This window comes from Vulpes vulpes, chromosome 12, assembly GCF_048418805.1.
Source record: "Vulpes vulpes isolate BD-2025 chromosome 12, VulVul3, whole genome shotgun sequence".
NCBI classification, from domain to species: domain Eukaryota; kingdom Metazoa; phylum Chordata; class Mammalia; order Carnivora; family Canidae; genus Vulpes; species Vulpes vulpes.
In genome coordinates, this window is record NC_132791.1 from 72019493 (window position 1) to 72043908 (window position 24416).

Genomic DNA, 24416 nt, shown 5'->3' on the forward strand with positions numbered 1-24416 from the left:
TGGACATTCAGACACAGCGTGGGTGACACCTGACATTTGCCCCCTGCTTTTCGCCTATCTCTGTGACCTGACTTCCAGGTGACCTTACCCTGTCCTCTGGCCCAAAGTTGGCAGGGCCCCCATTCTGTCTGTTCCCCCCTCAGCTCCCTCCTCGAGTACCCACCGGCGGGAACAGCACTGCTCTCAGGTGGACGCCAGTCACTGGCTCCCCAGAATCCACTTCCCCTTCTGCCAGCACTCCCTATTTTTCTGTGGGGGCACATTTCTCTCTGCTCTTGGCCTCACACTCTAGGAGCTCCACTGAGAACCAGAATGACAGCCCTGGTCTGATTAGCTTTTCCTACCCCTGGGGTTAGGGAGGGGTTGGACGTACTATGTCACCCAGTTGCCACCAAGGAAATGCAGGGGTGACTCTGCAGGGAATGCTGGAATGAGCCAAGGAGGATGCAGAGGCTTCCACCAGCACCCCGGTACCACACACCCCTTGGGACAGCGCCCCTTCGGCAAGAAGCCCAGTCTGGTGGGGATGATGGGAGGCCGACTGCGTGGACTTCTTGGCCTATGGGCCAGTAAGCTATGCTATGCCTGTTGCTCCAGTCTGGGTCCTGTCATCTCTGATCCCGTGCCCTCCCTGCCCTAGGCCCTGGTCCCATCCTCCAAGAGGCAGGGGTAGGGGCACTGGATGGCTTCCTGCAGGACCTCACCTTCTCTGCGTTCCTGGTAAGAGAATGCTTTTCTTGGCTGTGGTGATAGTTTCACAGGGAATACATGTTATACCCTCCAAACTGTATTCTTTGAATATATATGGCACACTGCATATGTCAATCTCACCCCAGAGATGCGGTTTTTAATAAAATGGGGAAAAAGAAAGAAAAAAAGGAAGAGAGCTCTGCTAGGCCCCATCCACCATCCATCATCCCTCTGCCCCTGGGGGATGTTTCAGAAGTGGATTTTGGGTCCACTATGATAAATTTTCATGACAAACTGCTCAATCCACGGGTACAACCCCAGCCCAGACCGATATACAGATTCTGCTTCCTGCCTGAGGATCCCCAAAAGGGACCAGGACACAAATGGACTTGTGAGCACAAATGGCTTGTGAGGCCAGACAGCACCTCAGAGAATCAAACTGTCAGTGCTGGAGATGGATATGGACTCTAGGATGTGGCCTGGGTAACATGCATCTGAGACAGTGAGCTCATGGGCCACCTTGCCTGGGGGTCCTGCACTTCCCAGGGCCAGTTCCTTCGGTTCTTGTAGGAACCTCCCATTCTTTCATGTCAAACCTCCCAAACCACCTGCCCACCTCACTTCCTGCTGAAGAGGACCTCTGGCCTCCTGTTTGAGCGAGCCAGGGAAACAAGCTGAGGCCCATCACAGCCACAACAATTGGCCAGGTTCCCTGTATTTGTGGCCTCTCAGGACAGGCCCAATCCCTCCATTCTGGCCCCCAATCTCACCCTTCCACCTCCAGGACCTTCCTTGGGCCACTGCCCACTCCACTGACTGGATCAGGATCAAGCCACGCCATCCCTATAAGCCTACCTCTTGCTGCCACTGGGCAGCGCTCACACGTCTTGCTCCCTGAGCTACACATCCACCCTGGACCCGTGTGCTTTAGAGAATATGTGCTCAACTTCAACTGAAAAGTGAGCCCTGTTCTTCTCGGTTGACCTTTATACAAAATTCTCAATGTATCCTTTTCTCCTCAAGTTTTTTCCTCAGTCTGTCGGGAAGTGTTCTAATATCTAGTTCTATGTTCTAGATACAGTCTCGAACCTAATATCTAGTACTGTGGATTCCCTCCCCTGGGCAATACTGAAATTAGGGAGTAAGCCTTCTCTCCCTCTGCCTGTTTTTCCTGCCAACATACAGGGATACACTTTCACTCTTGGTTAAGGAGGCAATTGGTGAGCTTATTCTGCTTTTTATGTCTTCTCTTTTTGTTTTGTGTGGCTTTTTAAAAAGATATTATTTATTTATTCATTCATTCATTCATTTATTTATTTATGACACAGAGGCAGAGACTTAGGCAGAGGGCGAAGCAGGCTCCATGCAAGGAGCCTGATGTGGGACTTGATTCCAGAACCCTGAGATCATGACCTGAGCCGAAGGCAGATGGTTAACAGAGTACCTCAGAGAGTCTGAAACTTTTGTGTATTGTTTTTTCTAAACCTTTACTGAGTCCTATCAACTCTCTTTTCTGTTGCCTGGTCACTTTGTTTCTGAGTTTTGTTTTTAAGATTATTTATTTATTAATTTGAGAGAAAGAGTGAGTGAGTGAGAGAGAGCACAAACCAGGGTAAGAGGCAGAAGAAGGAAAGGCAGACTCTCCACTGAGCAGGGAGCCCAATGTGGGGCTCGATCCCAGGACCTTGAGATCATGACCTGAGCTGAAGGCAGATGCTCAACTGACTGAGCCACCCAGGCGCCAGTTTGTTTTTTCTAAAAAATTTTATTTATATAATTCTTTAGTAGTTCCTATAATTTCTCTAATGTTTTTAGATCATTTTGAAATATTAGGGCACAGTTCTCATCTGCTTTGGGGGATACTGTTCTGACGTGTGGAAGGTCACTTGGTTTGCGTTTTTCCCCAATGATACCTTTGTATAGGGTGTGATCATAATCTTGTGTTGCTCATGTTTGAACGATGTGAATTCTTCTGTACTTTAGGAGGATGATGTACGTGTTGGGGAGATGTGGGTCAGGGGAGCTTTCTGCACTGAACATTTGTGGGTTCTGTCTTCTGCTGTATCTCTCTGTATAGTTCCCTCCCCTCAGGACTTACAGATTTGTCTCCTCTAGCGTCTGAAGCTTCTGTCTTGTTTACCACACCCACCCCAGGCCCCGTCGGGGTTCCTGCCCTGTTCAGTCCTAAGTCTTATTTTCCTCAGGGAGGGAGGGCTCTTTCCTTTGGGGTTGTAGTGGGTGTTTCAGATCCTCAGGGGAGTGGGCCGCCCTAGATCATCTGATCTTCCTTCACCTATTCATGGATTCCTGTGGTTATGTTGTGTTGCCTCAACACAACATAAGTGGAGCCTGAGAAATCTCCCCAAGTCACTGGTTGTACCTCAACATCACTTGCTGAGGCCTTTGTTCAGTGGGCAGTCTCTCTCGGGGGTCTGCTCCACACCCTGCTCACACATTGGCTCCTTCTAAACAAATAAGTTAATTAATTTAAAAAATCTTTTAAAAAACAAAACAAAACTCAAAAACCATGTTGGGTGAACAGTGAACATTTAGAAGGGGCCCAGGGTCTGTGCTTACTCTGGCCTGGCAGGCCCTGTCATTTGTGGTGTTGGGCCTCATAAGGGCAGCTCAGAATTCTTGCTTATATTCCTTTTCATGCAATCCAACCTCACTTTCTCCTGAAATCCAGATCAAGCCCAACTTCCTCTAAGAAACCTTTTTAAATGTCTCCAATGAATAGATCCTGTCTGGTTCCTTCCCATCCATCCCTTACCTACTTAATAACTTACTGAGCATCAATTGTGGGGGTGAAAAATAGAAAGGCCTCTGTGGGCCAGACCAGGCAGGGCTCTGGGGAGCTGGAGGGCATGTGCCACCACCAGGCTCCAAGGTCACCCAATGGGAATGTGGGCCCTGTAATGCCAGGGCTGCTGCTTTTTCCAGAGAAGCCAGATACTGGATTTTTATATGGACTCTTCTAATCATGGAGTGTTTTCACAAACTCAGATTCTTGTCATACCAGGAAGTGATCAAATATGGCCAGGGTTGTGTCAAAAGGACTCAAGTGCCTACCTCAATAGGCTCCCTCTAGACAGGATGGATGAAGGTAATGACTGCCATGGACTGAAACATATCAAGCTGCCAAAATCTGTAAATTCATAATTATACTACGAAATAAACATAACAAATGACTCGATCACATCTGGAGAAATCCAGCTCATTGTTTTAACAACGGTGAATAGAAGCAGGGATAAAAGATTTCCTCTGCCTTTCCTATGTGAAGTGTTCCTCAGGTAGCTAAGTAGACAATGGACGGTTTTTTTTGTTTTGTTTTGTTTTTAAGATTTAATTTATTTATTCATGAGAGACACACACAGAGAGAGAAGCAGAGACACAGGCAGAGGTAGAAGCAGGCTCCATATAGGGAGCCCGACGTGGGACTCGATCCCGGGTCTCCAGGATCAGGCCCTGGGCTGAAGGTGGTGCTAAACCGCTGAGCCACCCGGGCTGCCCAGGGGGGTTTCTTTCTAGGGATGTATCCCAGCTCACAAAGACGATGAAGTGGGGGTTTCTTTCTAGGGATGTATCCTGTCTCACAAACAGAAGGAATGACAGCAGTAGAGTGCCACCGCCTTGCAATCCCTGATGAATTACCGGATCTACACAGGGACCAGTAACAACACACGACAAGATGACTGGGTGTTGATATGGCTCCTGGTGTTAACCTAGCTCCTCAATCCTGCCTCCAGGTAGACCTGCCCCCTAAACATACAAACAACTGAACCTGACTCTGACCTGGGTCTCCCTCTTCACCGACCAACTTACAGGAGACAGGGGACAGAGGAACAGAGTAAAAGCTTCCAGAGGGATGCTATAAGGCTACCAGCCTGTGAGATACTCTACAGCACAAATGACCCAGTTCCTTCAGCAAAATACTGCAAGAAGAGAGATGGAGCAGACATTTACAGATAAAAGGGAATTTAGGAGATATCAATGTGTACTTCAGTGTCAACATGCAAATGGTAAAACGTATGTCTGCATTTGGGGAGATGTGAATCCAAGTACAGTTGACCATTGAGCAACACAGGTTCTGAGTGTGCAGGCTCACTACACATGACTCTTTAGGATAAATACAGTAAATATATTTCCCTTTTCTCATGATCTTCTTAATGACATTTTCTCTTATGTTATTGTAAGAATGTGGTATATGGTACATGTAACATATATACATTAATCAACTGTTTGCTTATCAATAAGGCTTCCAGCCCACAGGAGGCTATTAGTAGTTAAGTTTTGGAGGAGTCAAAAGTTCTACAAGGATTTTTGACTATGTGCAGTGTCAGCATCCTAACCCTTGCATTGTTCAAAGGTCAACTATATTTGATATTAAGGAATTACTGTCAATTTTGTTGGTGTAATGATGATACTGAAGTTAAGTCACTAAAAAGGAAATCTTCCCCTCCTCCATACACACACAAAAAAACCCCAAAAACAAAACTAAAAAAAGAGGAAGTTTTTCCCTGTAAAAATCCCTGGAAGATTAAAGATCGACCAGAGAAATACCAATAAGTAAACCCAAGCTGGACAGACCAGATGAGGCTATCTGGTCCAGCTAGAGAAAGTTTCTTATGTGGAATGGGGCTCGAGGCAGGTGTGTCATACTGGGCAGGTGTGGTGGGGTGCAGAAGGGCCTGTGAGCTCAGGCAGCACATGTGTGGCTGGGACACCCAAGTCAGGCTACGTGAGGCTCTCGTCCTGCACCCTGGGGGGGACCTCCCACCTGAGGCCCACTGCAGGCACCCTGAGGTCAGGCTCCTGCGTCAAGGCTGAGAGTTGCCTGGGTTTTTCTCCTGGCCCTGACTGCTGCCACCACCCCACTGCTCTCTCACCTCTGGGGCCAGGTCCGCAGTGCTGGCTTTCCTTCCCCTTCCGTGGCCACCTGGCTGCTTGGATGGCATTTTCTGGAGGAAGTCAGAGATCCTCTGCACTAAGAAATCACGGTCCTTCAGGTTGGCGAACAGGAAAGTCATTTTGCTCTTGGTGCTGATGGACAGAGGGCTGGGCAGGACACTGGAGCTGTCAGCTTTCTCAACAATGGTCACCTGGGAAGATAAATGAAGCACTGGGCGTCAGCATCTGGTGATGGAAAGCTGACTGGTTCTGTGCCTGGGAGGGCCCAGTGAGCTCACATGGCTCTCCCCTGGCCGGGGGGAAGGTGCTGGGCCCTGCTGTGCTCCTGTGTTGACCTACTGTGTGTTGCTGTGGAGCTCTGAGCATGTTATGTGCCCGTGTGAGCCTCGTTTCGCCCTGCTGACGGGGCAGTGAGCACGACCACCATGAGGATGAAGAATGCCAGTACACCTCCAGCTGCTGCATTTGGCTGCCTTGAGATGATCAGCTACTCTACCATCTAAAGCATGGTGATCAGCCCTGCCGCACGCTGTCCTAAGCACTGGCTCCCACAGCACTTGCCAACAAGGTACCTGCTGGGCCCGGCTCTGACCCGAGGTGTGTGGACAGTGGCATCGGTGTGGTTGGTGCAGAATGGGCTCTCAAGGGACATCTCTTACAGAGCCTGCGGCCCTGAGCAGGAGGGACAGTCAGCAGTGACCACAGGGGGAGCTAGGAGGCCACCAGGCTGTTTATTCTGATGGCACTTCCAGGGAGGCCAGCTACTGGAGCTGAGACCTGGTATGGTCAGGCCAGAGCTGAGGCAGGGGTCAGGGCAGGGTTCCCAGCAAGCACCCTGAGGAGGGGATGGGATTGGCCTGACACACGAGGAAAGGGTAGAGAAGCTGGGGCAAGTATATATGTGTTATGGGGTGTGTGTGTGTGTGTGTATGCAAGCTCACACATGGCTGGTATGTGTATGCATGTGTATGCATGTCTCTATGTGCATAGATGCACGCGAGCATGTGTGTGGTATGTGTATGTGGATGAGTGTACATGTGTTTGCAGATGCATGTTAGCGTGTGTGTGGTGTGTGCACAGACATGTGAGAGTGTGTGGTGTGTGTATATGTATATGTGGATTAGTGTATATGTGTATGTGTGCAGATGCACATGAGCATGTGTGTGCATACTTGTGTGTACACACCTGCATGTACATGAGTTAAGATCTAAGAAGGGGAGAGCGGTTCCCTGAAGGTCCCATAGGTCACAGCAGGCAGTTGGAGCTTCTTCTCATCCCCAATGGTGGAGGAGTCCTGGTGGGGCACTGACTACACTGATGGGCATTCTGAGGTCCACTGGCTGCCGTGGGGGGAGGGGCCTATAGGGCTTAGGTGTAGGTGGCACTTTTTGCAGTGTGGTAGCGCCGTGGAGAGAAAGAGCCGTGCTACAGTTGGAACGTGGGAACAAGGCCAGGTCAGGATCAAGGCCAGCTCCTGCTTTTCAGCAGAGCAGACAGACAGAAGGAATGCTGCTTCCTGAGGTGGCAATAAGAAGAGCGCGTTTGGGGAAGTAAAGTCAAGAGCCCGCTGGAGGTGGGCATGCAGCTTGCTCTGTGGGGGATGCCCTATGAAGGCCCCTGGCAGGCACACTAAGGATAGTTGGTGCCAGGTCAGCACCTCTGTCCTGACCAGCTGCCGAGTCAGTCCCATGCCTGGAGCCCGAGACAGTCCTGCTCCCCACCTCAGCCAGAGCTGTCTGCCATCAGAAACGTCAGGATCGTCAGGAGAAAGAGCTGAGGCCTACGGAGACCTCTGCACCCTCCCCCAGGCCTCGGGCCCAGGACAAACTCAGAATCCAGCATGAACAGGGGTTACCTGAGCCCTCAGCCTGGAGCTTCTGGAGCTGTGGCTCTTTCGAGTCCTTTGCCTCTGACTTCCCTTGGGGAAACGAGGCAGCACACAGAAGCCCCCTCACAGCTGTAGCTACAATTGGATGACTTTGTGAATGCAGGGAGGTCTCGCTACTCTAGGTTGTTAATATAAATCAAGATACTGTGATTTAGGTTCTAACTTAAGAACCTCACTTTGCTTCACAGAGTCAAACAGCCAGTCTGCCCTGCTATGCCACTAGGAAAAGTAGGCCCGGGGGCCTGCTCTGATCCTGGTGGTGGGGGCAGTGGCGGGGGTGGGGTGGGGTGTTGGTTAGTGCTTTCCATCTCTCACCCTGGCCACACCCTTCACTGCAGGATAGGACAAATGGCCTTGCTTCCATCAGGCTCACTGTGGAAGCCTAAGAAACCTGAGAAAAAAAATACCTTTGACAGGTGAGAGCTGTCCCCATCCCTGACAGGTGAGAGCTGACCCCCACCTGTGATGGGTGAGAGCTAACCCCCCCCACCTGTGACAGGTAAGGGCTGTCCCCATCCCTGACAGGTGAGAGTGGACTTCCAGAGGCCCTGCTGGAGCCTGAATCACAGCCAAGGCAAGGGTCAGGAAAAGAACAGTGAAGTGGCCTCTGAGAGTGACATAGTGGGGCTGGTCAGGGGTCAAAGTCCTCCAAGCCAAGTTGAAGCACAGAACTTTGCTAAAGTCCACCTGAAGGGCCAGGAAGCCAGGACTCAGGGACACTCCCCTACAGGAGGCCTCTGGGATCTGACTGGAGAGGCAGACAAATTTCATGACATGACCTCATATCCCAGTGTAAGCTGTCCTGGCATGTCCAACCCCACCCTGTCCTCCCATCAGGTGAGGTGACCCCTGAGGAAGCATCCAGCTGGTCCCTTGCTTGGAGGGGCCTGGCACAAGGCAGGTGGTCAGAGAAGCTGCTGACTCACACTGTGCCCTCCATGTGCCCACCATCAAATGCTGTGGGGCTGCTGGGGCTGGCGACTCCCACCACGTGCCCCCACAGATGAGTCAGGTAGAGCTGGTGTGGGGCCTCAGGACTTACCTCCCGCAGGGGTATGATGAGGTGGCAGGCGTTCTCCTCTTTGCTGGCGAAGCAGATATAGTTGCTGGAGATGAACATCTGGCCAGGGATGTGCAGCTTGTTGAACGGGGTCCACAGGGTACAGCCTGTGTGGCCGTCCAGGCGCTCGTCCCTGGGCAGGCGGAATGTGGCCCGGTAGCACTCATTCTTCGCTCGGGCATCCAGGTCTCTGGGAAACCAAGGTATGGGTGGGAGGAACGGGGACAAGAGTTAAGGCCAGCATGCCTGCAAGGGGCCACAGAGCCTTGGTTTCCATGTGGAATTGGACTCTTTGGGGGTCCTCCCATAAGTAAGGCATGCCCAAGGATCTGAGTGTTCAATAAACACACACACAGCAGATGGCCAGGTATCCTGAGAGATATCTGTATGACCAGCAGAGGAGCAGTCACCAAACAGCATGCCCTTGAGCCCTGAGGACACCCGGAGGCTTGGCAGGGTTTGACGCATCGCTAACTTGGTGCTGAGGGCAGAGAGTGCCCCAGTGCCAAGACACCTCCCACACCTGCCTTGCGCACCTCTGCCTGGAGACTGCTGCTTTCTCCAGGAAAGACCCAGCCCTGGCTAGACACCAGATGAGGGTCTCCTGAACTAAAATACACGGTGCTGCTGTTGATGAATACAAAGGCACACTCGCCTGATGACTATGTGAGGCGGCCCCCTGACACCCTGCTCCTTGTCCCCTTACTGGTTCTTTCTGTGTAAAGATCTCTGACCCCAGCCCCATGGGGCTGCTGCAGTCAGCCTGAGCAGGGCCTGGCGGGCACACCCTGACGGACAGTGTCAAGTCTTGACTTTGGCCCGTTTCCTTTCTGGAAGGTTCCAAAAGGACCCTGTCACTCACATAGGGAGCATGAAACCCTTGAATGGTGCTCTGGTCCTGAAGGTGCACCCTAGCATCTGTGCCCAGGCCACAGTCCCTGGGTGCAACCCAGGGAACAGCCTGGTGGGGATGAGGTCTCAGGATACAGGTATGAATCCAGGAACCTCTGAGCTCCCAGCCGGCCTTGTGGGTTTCCTTCAAAGCTACCATCAAGGAACATGGAATTGCTCCGAGGAACACAAACAAATGCTGGCCACCATTACTGAGCACCAGTCCCCAGCACAGGAGCATTCTGCCTCACCGGGCTCTGAGAAAGGATTCTCTACAGGCAGCAGGAGGTATTTTTGGATGGTACCCCTGCAGATCTCTTGCTCCCCTCCTATAACTATCTGCAACCAGCCCTTTCCCAGGCTTTCTTCCTGTGGGGAACCCATGAAGGGCAAGTAAGGCAGGTCCCTCCCACCCCAGGGGGCTGCGCACCGCTTCAGAGCCGAGATGTTCCTGTGTGGCCGAGCAGGCCGGGGCAGCGCCTTGTCCTCCAGGAAGCCCTCACTGTCCAGCAGCTGCCGCATGGCCAGGTTGGCCAGCTGCTCCATGAGCTTGAAGGTCTCGCCGATGTTGAGGAACATGGAGAAGAAGAGCTCCTGGTCCCGGGTGTCCACACGGATGCTCTCAGGGAAGAGCAGCGTGGCATTCTTCTCCAGCCTCGTGACATCCACCCACTGCACCACCAGGCTCACTGGATGCCAGCAGGGACATACACAGCAGTGGGTCAAATGGGCCAGAGGGCTGGACAGCACATGCACCCAAAATCCACTGGGAGAGCCGCTCCCTGCAGGTGTCACTGACTGTACGTCCCTCATGCCTGAGCCTGGCTGTGCTGGGACATGTGTCCCATGAGGAGGGCTTGGGCTGTGGGGGTCTCCACTGCACCCCAGGCCAACCCAGCACCCTGCCTTGAGAATATCTTGGGTGAATATTAACTCCACAAATGGCTGAGGGGAGACAAGAATAAACGTGGGGAGATGAGCTAGCTGAGACCCTGGCCCCGAGGGGCCCCCAAGTGGGACTACATGGATGTGGGAAGAGAGCACACAGCTCCTGCCTGGTGAGGAGGTGCCAGGGTGGGGGCAGGGCTGGGGGAAGGGCGTGGCAGATGCCTGCTAAGCAGGACAGGGGCTTGCTACGCTCAGAAGCGCCAAAGCCCTGGGAGCTCTTTCTGGGGGTGGTGCAGCAGCAGAGGGTGCTGGCTGCCACTGGGGCTTCTGCCTTGTGACCAGAGGCCAGGGCTTCCCACAGGGAGGGATCTGCAGCTCCAGGGCACCACATGGCCTAGAGCCACTCAGAGATGGCATGTGTCCCCCAGAATATTCGATTTAAAGGAAAGAAGCTATCACTCTGAGCTATCACTCTGTGAAGAATCATGTTGGTGGATACAGGTGGGCCAGGGCCCCCTGAGAGCCAGGTATGAGCCTGGCTCAAGTCTGGGCCACCTTTCCTCCAACTGCTGAGGTGCCCTGGGTTTCAGGGAGACCTTCCAATGGGTGTGTGGGGGCAGAATATCTGGGGGCCACAAGGAAAGAAGCCACTCAAGAACTCTGGTGGTATGGAGAGGTGGTGAGTGTCCTGAGGGGTGGGTACAGGATGACAAGACCAGCTGGGGGCCCTAGGGGCCACTCACCTTCCTTCCCCAGCAGGAAAGAGTAGAAGCACAGATGGTTGACGGTCAGGTAGAGCCAGCCCTGCCGGGGCACGCGGCCCTTCCAATAGCTGCAGGAATAGTAGTTGACCAGCTTCTCCCCGTCAGGCATCCCGAATTGCTTCCTCATCTTCAGCTCGGCTTCCTTGAATTTCCCTGGGTCCTCATCTCCCTGGGGCTGCAGGTTCTTGTTCTCTTCTGCGATGATGCCCTGTAGGAGGATAGGGGACTGATTCCTGGCAGGCCTGGAGGGCCCCGGTGTTCAACCCAGGACTCCTGGGTGCTGGCCCTGGGGCCGGAAGCACGGGAGGACCAGCTGGGAAGCTGAGGCACACGGTTGGACAGATGCCAGGCAGGTTCCCTCAACTCCCTGAACGAACAATACTTCAAGCATGGCTGGCTGGAAGTACTGACTTTCAAAATAAACATTTACTTCCATGCAAAATTTCTGGAAAATAAAATAAACGTGGTATACAAAAATCAGAGTAGAAAGTGTATTCAGTAAGAATCTCCCTCTTGCACACTGTAGCCACTGCTGGTTTCCCCCAGGCAAGGAGACACTGATGGACCTTTAAGGAAACACCTGGTTTTCTCTTTCCCCTTTTCTTTACCCAAACGGCTTCCACCTGTGGCAATGTTTTGTGCAGTGCTTTTCTCATGACAAAGACGTTTAAATTTGAATCCACCTCACCTCAATATACCAGGGGGCTCCAGCTTCTTGAGCCTACCCTCCCACCAGCTGCGGCCCCTCCCAGCTGCAGCCCTTCCCAGCTCAGCCCCCACCAACTGTAGCCCCTCCCAGCTGTAGCCCTTCCCAGTTCAGGGCCCTCCCATCAGCTGCAGCCCCTCCCAGCTGCAGCCCTTCCCAGTTGCAGGCCCCTCCCAGCTCAGAGCACTCCCACCAGCTGCAGTCCCTCCTAGCTCAGGGTGCACCCACCAGCTACAGCCCCTCCCAGTGCAGGCCCCTCCCAGCTCAGGTACACCCACCAGTTGTAGCCCCTCCTAGCTCAAGGCTCTCACACCAGCTGCAGCCCCTCCCAGCCTAGGGCATGTCCATGCTGTGTTCTCCAGCGTTTTCACTAGGCTCAGGATGCCCAGAGACATCACCCTGGGCCACAGAGCTGCCCCAGCTCTTCGGGTAAAAGAGGTTCTTAGCACCCTTGGCTCTAAACATGCATTTATCCAGGAGGATGATTCAATAAACTAAGGTACTTCAAGACTAGCATTTGGGGCCTGGCCTACTGCCCCCATTGAGGGGAGCTCCATCCAGGGGCAAGGAGGACAGCCAGGAGCCTGGATAAGGACCAGAGGTAGGGTGTGCTCTGATGCTGTAGCTGAGACGTCAACATCTTTCTCTCAAGCTGCCCCTTGTGCCTCCCAAATGTTCCTGTAGGAAGCAGCTCTCCCATCTGGGAAAAAGGCTCTGGCAAAGTACCTGCCTCAATACTAAGGCCACATCTTTGTCTTCTGCTGCCCTCAGCTCCACCCACTGGGAGGCCATCACCCATGCCGTGCCCTACCAGTCCCCTTCCTGGGTCTCAGCCAGAAGCCTCCTTTCCCTGCTCCCTGCAGCTGAACCCTGGGGAGCCCCAAGCCAGGAGTAGAGGGGCTGACATCTGCTCTGCATCTCCCTCTGCATTCTCTTGGGGTCCCCCTTCCCAATGCCCTGCCCTTTATGACAGTGCTGCAGGAGGAATGGTCCCTAGCAATGGGAAGGGGCTGGCCTGGCTCACAGGGTTGAGATTTGGTTTGTTGGCCCACAGAACAGGACCATAAAAATTACCGGGCAGATTTTAAATGACAAATCCCATTTAATAGTTTGAGGCATATTCAGGTTTCTTATCTCTTCCTGAGTTCCGGTTTGAATTATATTTTGTGGTAGGCCAAATAAGAGCCCCCCACCCCCAAAGATGTCCAAATCCCAAACCCCAGAACCTGGGAATATGTTACCTCACATGACAAAAGGCACTCTGCAGATGGGATAGAGTACGGATTCTGACCCGGGAGAGGGTCCCGGATTATTCGGCTGAGCCCAATATATAATCACAAGGGTCCTTGTAAAGAGGAGACAAGAGGGTCAGAACCACAAAGGGAATGAGAGGACAGGAATGGGGAGATTGATGGCGTGATGTGAAGATACCATGCTGCTAGCACGATGAAAGATGAAGGAAGGGGCCCAGGAGTGAGGAAGACAAGTGGCCCCTAAAAGCTGGAAACGGCGAGGAAACAGGTCCTCCCCGCCAAGTCTCCAGAAGGAGCACAGCCTGCCCACACCAAGGTGTTCAGCCCGTGAGACCCACTGTGGGCTGGGGACTTCCAGAACTCCCAGGAAATGAACCTGTGCAAGGCCACTAAGTTTATGGAAACTTGTTGCAGTGGTGATGGAAGTAAAGACATCCTATTTTGATGATTGTCTAAACTCTGATTGGTTCAAAGCTGTTTATGGCCTGCCTTCCTTCCTCCCTCTTCCTTCCTTCCTTCCTTCCTTCCTTCCTTCCTTCCTTCCTTCCTTCCTCCCTCCCTCCCTCCCTCCCTTCCTTCCTTCCTTCCTTCAACTCTGCTTTTTTATAGGTGCTTCCCATAGTTCTTTCCCAACCCTGCTCATGTGAGGCTTCCTACTTCGGTCCTAGAGCCACTTTGCCACAGCTTTGTTTATATCTTAGATTGTTTCCTGGCCCTGTTGCCTTTCTGCATTGTCCTCTTGTTTTCTCTGGAGTTAACTTCCTCTTTTTATCATTTCCATTTGATTTCCTGATTTCTGGGGTTAGACATGCTAACTTGCTGAATTAGACGCTTAGCTCATTAATTTCCACCCTTTCTTTTTCTCCTCATATCATCAGATTTGAGGCTTCAAATTTCCTTCTGCATATGGCTTTGGCTGCAGCCCCCGAATGCAGATATGTAGTGGCATTCTGATGACCATTCAGTTCTAAGTATTTTTCTAATGCACATTTCTTCTTTAACCCAAGCATCAATGGAGAAATTTTTATTCTGTTTTATTAGTTTGTTTGGTCTGGCATGTAGGAAGCATTCAATAATGTTGCTTCATTATTATTATTACTATCATTGCCCAGCTTGCACACTGGGAGAGTAGAGACTTGCCTCTGCTCTCCTTGCCTTTTCTTGTGGAGCTAGAAAGGCAATCCAGGTCCTGCTCAGACCGTCAAAACATCTGGAGAGGAGCTGAGGATCTCTTGGTGCCGCCTGCCTAGGTCTAGAAAGTTCTGGCATAATGAAGTCACAGGGGCCTGCCCAAAGCAATCCTGCACTGCTAAACTCTGACCCAAAAAGAGCCATCCAAGAAATCTAATCTAAGGTAAAATCAGCAAACAGAAAGAAGACACACATGCGTATGTGCTAGGTATATGCTCATCGCGGTGTGAATTATCCCCCCAAAGAGAAGGCGAAGCATCACTATGAGGTCAGTTTTGACACATGGCTACAGTTTTCAGAGCTATAAAACACACCATTAGATACACTGCGTATGACTTCACAAGTGCCCTGAACGTGAAGGCCTTGGCAGAGTACCTAGGAAGTGTTGATAAAGGCCATGCTGGGAAGTAGCACCCCTCTCACTCTGCGGATCAAACCGTGGCTGCTTCTCCTCCTGCTCTCAGACTGAAGGTGCTCTCTTCAGCCTTTTTGCTGACAGCACTGCAGGGAACATCCTGAGGCCTACATGTTGCTCGGCACATGTGCCTACACTGTACAATGAATGCCAGGGGAAGGAAGTATTTCGTCAGAGGGTGCAAACTTTTTTTTTTTTTTTTAAGATTTTATTTATTCATAGAGACACAGAGAGAGAGAGAGAGAGAGAGAGAGGCAGAGACACAGGCAGAGGGAGAAGCAGGCTCCATGCAGGAAGCCTGATGTGGGACTCGATCCCGGGTCTCCAGGATCACACCCCAGGCTGCAGGCGGTGCTAAACCACTGCGCCACCGGGGCTGCCTGCAAACGTTTTTATTTTTATTATTTTTATTATTTTTCCGCAAACGTTTTTATTTTTTATTTTTTAATTTTTTTAATTTTATTTTATTTATTTATGATAGGCACACAGTGAGAGAGAGAGAGAGAGGCAGAGACACAGCCAGAGGGAGAAGCAGGCTCCATGCACCGGGAGCCTGACGTGGGATTCGATCCTGAGTCTCCAGGATCGCGCCCTGGGCCAAAGGCAGGCGCCAAACCACTGCGCCACCCAGGGATCCCCCCGCAAACGTTTTTAAATAAAACATTCCTCCAACTAGTCTATCACTTCTAGCCTTTTCCTGTTATGTCAGCCGAGAAGTGGCCAGCAGAGTGGTGTGCCTGTGTATTTGCTGCTCTAAGGCTCTTTGCAGGGAGCAGGAAGTCCTGGCTGAGGCTGGTCAGATCTCCCCCAGGGGTAGCCAGAAGTGGAGACCCGCTCAGCAGTGAGTTAAGATGCCCCTCTTTTTTTTTTTTTTTTTAAAAGATTTATTTATTTATTTATTCATAGAGATGCAGAGAGAGAGAGAGAGAGAGAGAGAGAGAGAGAGAGAGAGAGGGGGCAGAGACACAGGCAGAGGGAGAAGCAGGCTCCACGCAGAGAGCCAGATGTGGGACTCCATCCAGGGTCTCCAGGATCACGCCCTTGGCTGCAGGCGGCGCTAAACCACTGCGCCACCAGGGCTGCCCAAGATGCCCCTCTTGAGACCAGGAGGATGGGAGCACATACATGCTTTTGACCTCTGTTAAGGGAGATGAGCCTAGACCACACTGTCTGAAGAGTAAACTAGATGACACAGGGGAACACCGCCATCCCTGAGCGGGGAGTGGGCACTGGAAGCAGAAGGGGAACCTTACATGTATCTTGCCCTTGACAAAGGTGGTGATATCTTCCTCGTTGTCAAAGATGGACAGCGTCTGGAGTAAGTTATTCTCCAGCCATTCCCAGTGCTTCGTGATCTCTTTGCGGGAAGAACCTGGGGGAGGTTTGGTGGAGTAAAGAGGAGGAAAGTCAGTACAGTCAGCAGGCCTTAAACATAAATTCAGAGGCTAACACAGGTAACCTGATGTACTGTATATACCCTAGGGACTACAATCTTTAGGCTGCTCCCTCTTTTCTTTCTCCAACTTTATGTATATATGTATCTATAACAACAGTCATGGATGGTCCCAGTGAGCACGAAAAATAATTCAGGGAGAATCGCAGAGAGTCATGCAGAAGACAGAGCCTCCACATTCCCTAATGCCAGGAAAGAATGACCACCAGTTACACACATGCCCTTCCAGAAATAGTCTAGAGATCTGCGGGTTTGCTGAGTTACAACAGTTTTCCTTCGGGATAAAGAGAAGACAAACCAAACACAGTCAGACTTGGTATAAGTGACTGCAGTCCTCCGGGGGATTCAGGTGTCCACAGACGTCAGCTGGAGCGTCCTGGAGAGCTCCAGGCCCCAGGCTGGCTGGTCTCCTGCTGGGCCCGCCAGAGGCTCTGGCTCTCTGTGCAGCCAGATGCACCCACCCAGGTCTTTGCCTGCAGGCCGCTGTTCCCCATCTCTGCTCACATCCCAGCCCTGCTCCTGCCTCCTGGGGGAACCTCTGCCTGACCCCTTCAGCTTTTGGCTGGACCCCTGGTGTCTGCCCCTCCTCTGGAAGTGGTCCCTATGCTTCTCAGGGGGGCGGGGAAGGGGGTCCAGAGGCAGCGGAAAAACTTTGAGAAGGCAGTGCACCACCATTCCCAAAGTGCAGGGTGGCTGTTTTCTCTGCCCACCCCTCAAGGAGCTGGGAAACGGGCCCCGAAGGAGAAGCAAAGGGGTGAGGGACGTCTGCCTGGCTTGGCTTCCCCCGCCTCTCTGGGGTTTTGCTTGTGCCTGGCAGGGGGTTTGCTCTCAAGAGCTATTTTCTGAACAAATGAACAGAGAAGAAGGGGGAAGGCCCTGCCTGCTTCCAGCTGATCTGGGGTGGACTGCGAGTATCCACAAGGCCCAGCCTCTTGGGAGGCTGTGACCCATGAGAATGTCTGCACACTGGGCATAGGGGAGCCCAGGCAAAGACACAAGTCTTTCTTTCCCCACTTTTCTTTGGGCTTCTCATGTGGCTTCCTTTCCCTGGTGTACAGAGGCCACCACTTAGCTAGTAGGAGAAGGGATTTCTCTCTCTTTTTTGCCAAGAACCCACATTTGAATTTGGAAGTTAAACATGCAAGTAATGCAACTCAAGGGTGTCATCCCCTCTGACAAGTACTCCTGGCAACCTCAAACAGAAGAAATCTTGTCCACACTGCCTGTGTGGGTCTGTGTGCACTGTGATTGTCAATATTTACATACATGCATTTAAAAGAATGATTAGCTAGATGTCAGTCTACATTTAGCGCTAAGTAAACACAAACTATGCCATCTTTATATTAGGTTCAGGGAATAAAAAATGTAACAGCTAATTATTACCAAGTGCTATTTCTGTTTTCAGACCTTTTCGTGGAGTATCTTATTTACTTCTCAGAGAACCTTGGAGACAGTACAATTCTTTTCATTTCATAGGAGGAAGCTGAGGCACAGAGAGGTTAAGTAAGTCACCCAGTGTCACACAGCTGGGAACTAACCAAACCATGATCCTAACCCAGGCTGCCTGGCTGCAGACCCTATCCTCACCCTCTTCGGGAGCCGCCGGCCTAGTGGGACAGCCAGTGAACCTTCATTGCAAACTGCTGGTAAAGACATGGCAAGTCTAGAGGAGCAAGAAGAAAAGGTAGATGCCTGGGTCTGGGGAATCTGGTTTTCCATAGGAGCAGACACCCGAGCAGGTTCTCGACAGAGGAGGACGTTAGGTGGATGTGGGGCGATATCATGCACACAGTCCAGGACAGGTGTGGTTGGGAATTCAGGCCCTGCAAGTGTCTGGTCTGGCCGAGGGCCAGGTGTGAGCTGAGAGGAGGACAGGAATGGAGATGGGCTGACCCCAAAAGTCCTTCAGTGGCAGGCTTAGGAGGCAGGATTCACTGGGCAGGTCTCGGCATGACTTCGTCTGGTTTTATAGAGCTGAGGGGAGGTGGATGGGGCCCAGCAGAGGTCAGGCTGGGTTGGGAGGTCTGGCAGAAGCTGGAGCAGCTCAGCACATGTGGCCCAAAGCTAAGGACTAAGGCTCCCCAGCAGCCCCAGGCTCCTCCCCAGCACCAGGCCCTGCTGCCACCAAAGGGGTTCCCACGCTACCAGAAGTGTGGCTACCCTCCTCCCTCGCTGCTTCTGCCTGCCTCTTCCCCATCTGCTCCCTGAGAAAGAACATCGCTGAGACAGAGGAAAGTCTCGAGGGCCCATTTCGGAGTACTGTGTCTCTCTGTAGCCCAGGCACACACCAACCTCCCTGAGCTCTACTCCATGGAAGCCCCTCTCTCCTGCATGCTCTGGAACCAGGAGGGCTGGGGTCCTACCACGCCCCACTCGGCGTTGGGAAAACCAGGACTTTGAGGACTTGGTCTATGGATTCATACAGGGGTACCTCTGTCAAGGCACCAGGGGGGAAGAGGACTTCTCAAGCCAGGGTCTCAGTTGTGAATGCTCTCATTACCTTTCTCAGGCCCCCTAACCCACTCTGGCCACTGCTTCCTTAAATTCAACATAGAAAAAGACCGCCCAAAACAAAAGAACCCAAAGTTCCACCTTCTGGAGTTCTTGGGAGGTTTGCCTGGCCTGCAGGAAGTGCTGAGTGCTGGCTGTGACCACTGATGTATCGAAGTGACCTCAGCCAGGCTGGTATCCACTGAAAGGGACCTCCTCCCAGACTCTTGGGAGGGGTGGGCATGTCTCCTCCTGGGAGGACAGCTACAGCCCATTGCCATTACTGGCGGCAGTCAGGTTCTAGCAAGTGTCCTGGAACATGGAATTCGCCAAGACTGATCCCAGGGGAGCTACAGGGAGGGCTAAGCTCCTGTAAACCTGTGGTCACAATGTATTCATCAACCGATCAATACATGACTGTTTTATGCAGCTTTCTGTTTAAAAGCACCATATTTCCTATACATTAATTCCCAAACATCATACTCATGGCCAGCAGCAGCACAAGTAATTAAGGCCCGAACAAAGCTCCTTTAAACACACATTCTCTCCCCATGAGACACATCACCGTTTTTGTGCTTGGAAGCACCACCAGCATGTCGGCAACCATACATAGGGCTCCTTCCTTCCTTCCTTCCTTCCTTCCTCCCTCCCTCCCTCCCTCCTTCCTTCTTTTTTCTTTGTAGGGCCATTTTCAATAGCAAAGTCACCAACAAAAGAGACAAAAATGCCCAAAATATGGCACTTAGACCGCATAAAGGACCCTTGTTTACAGTTTGCCAGCTGACAAAAGGAGGCAAGGGGACACCTTGTCCCACTTTGGCTGGGAATCTAAAAATTTTCATTGTTCTGCACGTGGGCATTTCCACACACGTCCACAGATGATCCCAATGCAGTACTGAACATCTGGGCTGCCATCCTAAGCTAGATGCAGCCCTGGGTTGTGTGGTCTGAACGAAAGGTAGCACCGGGTTCTCCATAGGAAACATCCAGCCCGGGAATGCAGGTTGTGTCCCCTCCCTCCTGGGGGCCCTGCTCCTCTAGGGCAGGACCGGCCAGCACCTACCACATGCCACCGTCCAGTAGACCTGCGAGTCCTGGGTCTGGTGCAGGATTCGGTAAGGGGCCACGCGGGCACTGGAGTCCAACACCACGTCCAGGGTACCCACAAGAAGACCTGGGAGCAGGGCAGAGAGACGAGGGTGAGGGCTAACCCCTAGAGGCAGCCAGAATGGTGGCATTGCCTTCCCTGCACAGCTCGGATGGAGATACATCTGGCATCCCCCTCATCCACCAAATGACTTCTTTTTCCTCAAAGGTCTTCAGCTGTATCTGATCCCTATCAAAAAAATCTCCTCCCACTTCTTCCTAGAACCTTCCGTGTATTCTCCAGACTCACAAATGCTTGCAGGCAGGGGCTGATGCAGGTGTTATGGGCTCTCTTAAACAATTTTGTTTAAGCAAAAGCTTAAACAATTCTGGGAGGCCCTCTTTAGGAAAAATACAAAATTAGATTTGAAGACAAGTATGTGTTTAGAATGAAAAAGTACAACCATCACAAATTAAAAACAAAGACAATACTACAAATATCACAAATCCAGAATAACAGTACAGTGTGTTTTATTACTGCCAGACACATCTCTTAAGATATATTTTCCCCTGATATTTCCGGCTATGTATTCTGCTGGCTTAAAAAAAAGCGGGGGTGGGGGGGTGGGGGGGGTGGGTCCCGGGGTGGCTCAGTGGTTTAGCACCACCTTCGCCTGGGGCGTGATCCTGGAGACCTGGGATAGAGTCTCACATCGGGCTACCTGCATGGAGCCTGCTTCTCCTTCTGCCTGTGTCTCTGCCTCTCTCTGTGTCTCTCATAAATAAATAAAATATTTTTTTAAAAAAAGGACAACGATGGTTTTTGTAATATTACTTTCCATTATCAACAACAGGGAGATAATGTAGTCTTTCCTCTGCCAAGTAATCACACATTCTTATTCTGGGAAGTTTAAAGAAGCTCCCTGTGGCTACAGAAATCATGACTGAAGACGACATGGCAATTTTTAGAACCGTTCAATTTGGGAAAACACTGATCCAATTTTTTCCATCTTGAACTGAAGCATTTTGGGGCATTCCAAATTTTACTTGTCATCACATACAGCCTTTGTCAATGACACTACTTCCCCAACAAATCAGAGGAAATGTCCACCTTCTACCACTGTTTGATTCTCCCCTTTGTTAACTGAATTATCAAACTACCTAAATATCTGTTCACTGTTCCTAATTGGAATTTATGTTTTCTTTTTTAATGAATTGCTGCTTTTGGTGTGATCTGTAAATAGTTTGTTACCACTTTCCTGCTGATGCCAGAATAATTTCTACTGATTAACTTGACTTTAACACTTTTGTTTCATATTCCATCTTTTTAAAAGATTTTTATTTATTCACAGAGACACACAGAGAGAGGCAGAGGCACAGGAAGAGGGAGAAGCAGGCTCCATGCAGGGAGCCTGACATGGGACTCGATCCAGGGTCCCCAGGATCAAACCCCGGGCTGCAGGCGGCGCTAAACCGCTGTGCCACCGGGGCTGCCCTCATATTCCTTTTTCTTTTTAAAGATTTTATTTATTTATTCATAGACACAGAGAGAGAGAGGCAGAGATACAGGCAGAGGGAGAAGCAGGCTCCATGCAGGGAGCCCGATGCGGGACTTGATCCCAGGTCTCCAGGATCACACACCAGGCCGCAGGCAGCGCCAAACCGCTGCACCACCGGGGCTGCCCCTCATATTCCATTTTTAATCATTTTTTCCCTCCTCAATCTTTTAAAAAAGATTTTATTTATTCAAGATTTTATTTATTCACACAGAGTGGCAGAGACGTAGGCAGAGGGAGAAGCAGGCTTCCTGCAAGGAGCCTGATGCAGGACTCAATCCCAGGGCCAGGGGATCATGACCTGAGATGAAGGCAGATACTCAACCACTGAGCCACCCAGGCATCTCTCCTCCTCAATCCTTTAACAAATAAAATTACTGATTATAAAAGAAAGTACTCATCACATACATCCAAGTTATGAGTCTGTGATCTCTTGTTTTATTAAAATGTTCTAAAATGTCGCTCTAAATTGCAGTTAAAGTGGCATATTCAAGGGCAGCCTGGGTGGCTCAGCAGTTTAGTGCCGCCTGCCTGTGTCTCTCATGAATATTAAAAAAAAAAAAAGTGGCATATTCAAGCTTTATCAGTGTTTGGAATAAACTTTTTCATAGTCCCTGTTGAGGCTTCTCTTCTGGTCTCGGAAACCTTATTTTAATGCTTATTCTGTTGGCATATCCATGTTTCGAGGCCTGAAAGCTTTTTCATGGGCAGACCATCTCATCATACTCAGACTCTTCAATGAAGGATACAGGCTGGCAGGTGTTTTTAAAAGCCAGCTTGAACAAAACCACATCACTAACTGTCTCTCCCTTGGGGAGGCAGGGTTCAGGAGGCCACGGTGTCTATGATGGCACAGGGAAGGCCATGCCAGGAGCCACGGTGGGGCTCACAGAACCTGCCTGGAACAGGGAGCTGAAGGAGTGGTTCTGGGAGGGAGGGAGATGGGTGAGGTGGAAAGGGCCTTCTGTGCACAGGAAGGCAGAGCGGAGCACAGAGGGTCCCACCCGCCCTCTGAGCTGATCTTTAGAAGCACAGAGCACAGAACAAGAGTGGAAGTGCACCGGCCAAATTGGATACACTGGTATGCTGGCGCAACAGAAGGTACTGGGCACCGTGCCTTGCCTTCCTACATGCGCTTGCAGCTAGTTTCTGAGGCTGACCATGGCTCAGAATACCCAGAGGGGCTGTTATCTGACCTCCACTGAACCGCTAGCCCAGGACCAGGGTCCAGGACCGACTCCTGTGATTCCTGAGGCTGTGGGCGGCACCCCAGGCACGGAAGGGAACACAATTTTCTTAGGAAAGGCACAGTGTCTTCCACATTAGGAGGTGTGGCGCAGGAGAGGGTGGCCGAGGAGGGAACTTCTGCCTGCACCTGGCAGGGCTGTTTTCGCCGCACATGTTTACAATCAGGATGTTTCAAGGAAATTTCTGTTGATAACTTGTGAGAAGCACAGACACTGGTCCAGCCCCGAGCCTGCCCGAGCTGGACGGGCAGTGACCCCACAGGCTTAGAGCACGAGGGACCTCGGGAGACACCTGCAGAGGGTAGGCCCGGCCGGCTCGTCCAGGATGCCACATGCCACCAACTCCGGGAGTGCTGCGGGACGGACGACGAGGCACCCGGCTGGCTCTCCCAACAGCCTTACGGGTAATTAGTGCAGCCTCCGTCTGCGGCTCCGGCTCCGGGGCACCAAGAGGCAGGAAAGGTGCGCGAGGAGGAGCCGGAGGGCGGGGGCCGAGGCCAGGGGCGTCCTGGGGCGCGGGGGGCATCGGAGTGGCTAAGAGTAATTCGGGGGCACGGGTGGGGGGAGGGAAGACGCAAAAGAAAACGTGTGCTTGTGTCGTTTGGCTCCTCGGCGGCACCTGGAGAAACTGAGGCAGAGGCCAAGGACCAGGAGGCGTCGCCGATTTTCAGCTGTGACTCCCGTGCTGGGGGCTGCGCGCCCCGGGGAGCTCGCGGGCACCGCGTCGGGCACAGGCGCCCAGGCCGGCCCGTCCCACCAGCCCCCGAAGGCAGCACCTCTGCCCGCCGGCCCCGGCCCCGCCGCCCGCCGCCGCGCCCCGCCCCGCCCCCGCGCAGGCCGCCGCGTCCCCAGGCCCCGCCGCTCGCGCTCACCCGTGAGGCCGCCGCCCTTGCCGTGGCCGCGGCGCCGCTGCAGCACGAAGAAGGGGTTGGCCCGCTCCGTCACCCACAGCGCGTTGGCCACCAGCACCTCCTCGGGGCCCAGCCACATCCTGGGCCGCTCGCACCGGGCCGAGGCCGGCCAGGCGGAAGCGCCACCGTCGCCGCCACCGCCGCCGCGGCGCCGGAGCGGAGCGGAGCGGGCGGGGCGGGGCAGGGCGGGGCGGAGCGGCGGGGCGGGGCGGGGCGGGGCGGAGCGGCGGGGCGGAGCGGCGGGGCGGGGCGGGGCGGGGCGGGGCGGCGGGGCGGCGGGCCGGGCGGGCGCCCCCTGGCGGGCGCGCGGACCAGCACACGCGGGCTCCGGGAGCGCCGGGCGCGCGCAGCTCCCGGGCCCCGCCCGCCCCGCCGCCCCGCCCCGCCCCGCCCTCGGCCTCGGGTCTCCGCCTTCCGCTCGGGCCCCGAGCTGCTGACTCCTGTGGGGGCCACGGGCCAGCCCCGGGACGCGAGCCGCTGGCCAGGAAGGCCGAGCGCCCAGGCTGGAGGAACCGGTGGTGCAGAGAGTCGGCCCCTGGCGTTTTGCGAAAACCTGGACAGGATTTTGGCAGGGATCGGTGCGAAGAAATAGCGCAGGCAAATGCGCTCTCGGCCGCTGGTGCGGCGCGCCCCGGGGCGTGTTAACAGAGCGGACGGCGGCTGGAAAGGGTTAGAGACGACTGTCGTCGTTGCCAGAATGAGGACACTCGGGCCGAGGCCAGGAGAACCTCCGGGAGCCCGGAGCCGAGGACAGGTTGTCAGAAAGCCCTGGCAGGATCCTCAGAAATCCGTGCAGTCTACCCAGCTGACAGATGGGGACAGGGCTGCCGGTGTAGGGTTCAAGGACGGGGCTGCAGGTCTAGGGTTCACGGACAGGGCTGCTGGACCAGGGTTCACGGACAGGGCTGGGCCTGGGACATTGAGGTTTTCCTCCTAGCCACGGGCAGCAGCGCGATGGGCAGGGGATGTGCATCACTGCTCTCCCAGTGCTGGCCTGTAGGGGCCGACCTCTTACA

General features: G+C 52.9%; 1 protein-coding gene across 11 annotated transcripts in view; it reads right to left on the reverse strand.

The window, feature by feature from the left end:
- Positions 1 to 23604, reverse strand: part of TBC1D9B (TBC1 domain family member 9B) — a 39782-nt gene extending 16178 nt beyond the window's left edge. For 6 of the 11 annotated variants that reach the window (XM_072731877.1, XM_072731874.1, XM_072731873.1 and 3 more), the window contains exons 1-7: positions 23362 to 23595; positions 19664 to 19774; positions 15911 to 16029; positions 11072 to 11300; positions 9871 to 10129; positions 8532 to 8739; positions 5580 to 5792 (exon numbers count right to left, since the gene is read on the reverse strand). In XM_072731877.1, coding sequence (XP_072587978.1) covers positions 5580 to 5792; positions 8532 to 8739; positions 9871 to 10129; positions 11072 to 11300; positions 15911 to 16029; positions 19664 to 19774; positions 23362 to 23479 — 1257 coding nt within the window. In that variant the 5' untranslated portion in view covers positions 23480 to 23595. Of the gene's footprint in view, positions 1 to 5579; positions 5793 to 8531; positions 8740 to 9870; positions 10130 to 11071; positions 11301 to 15910; positions 16030 to 19663; positions 19775 to 23361 lie in introns of all 11 variants that reach the window. The other 5 variants (XM_072731881.1, XM_072731878.1, XM_072731875.1 and 2 more) reach the window with 5 other exon arrangements.
- Positions 23605 to 24416: the final 812 nt, after the last annotated feature.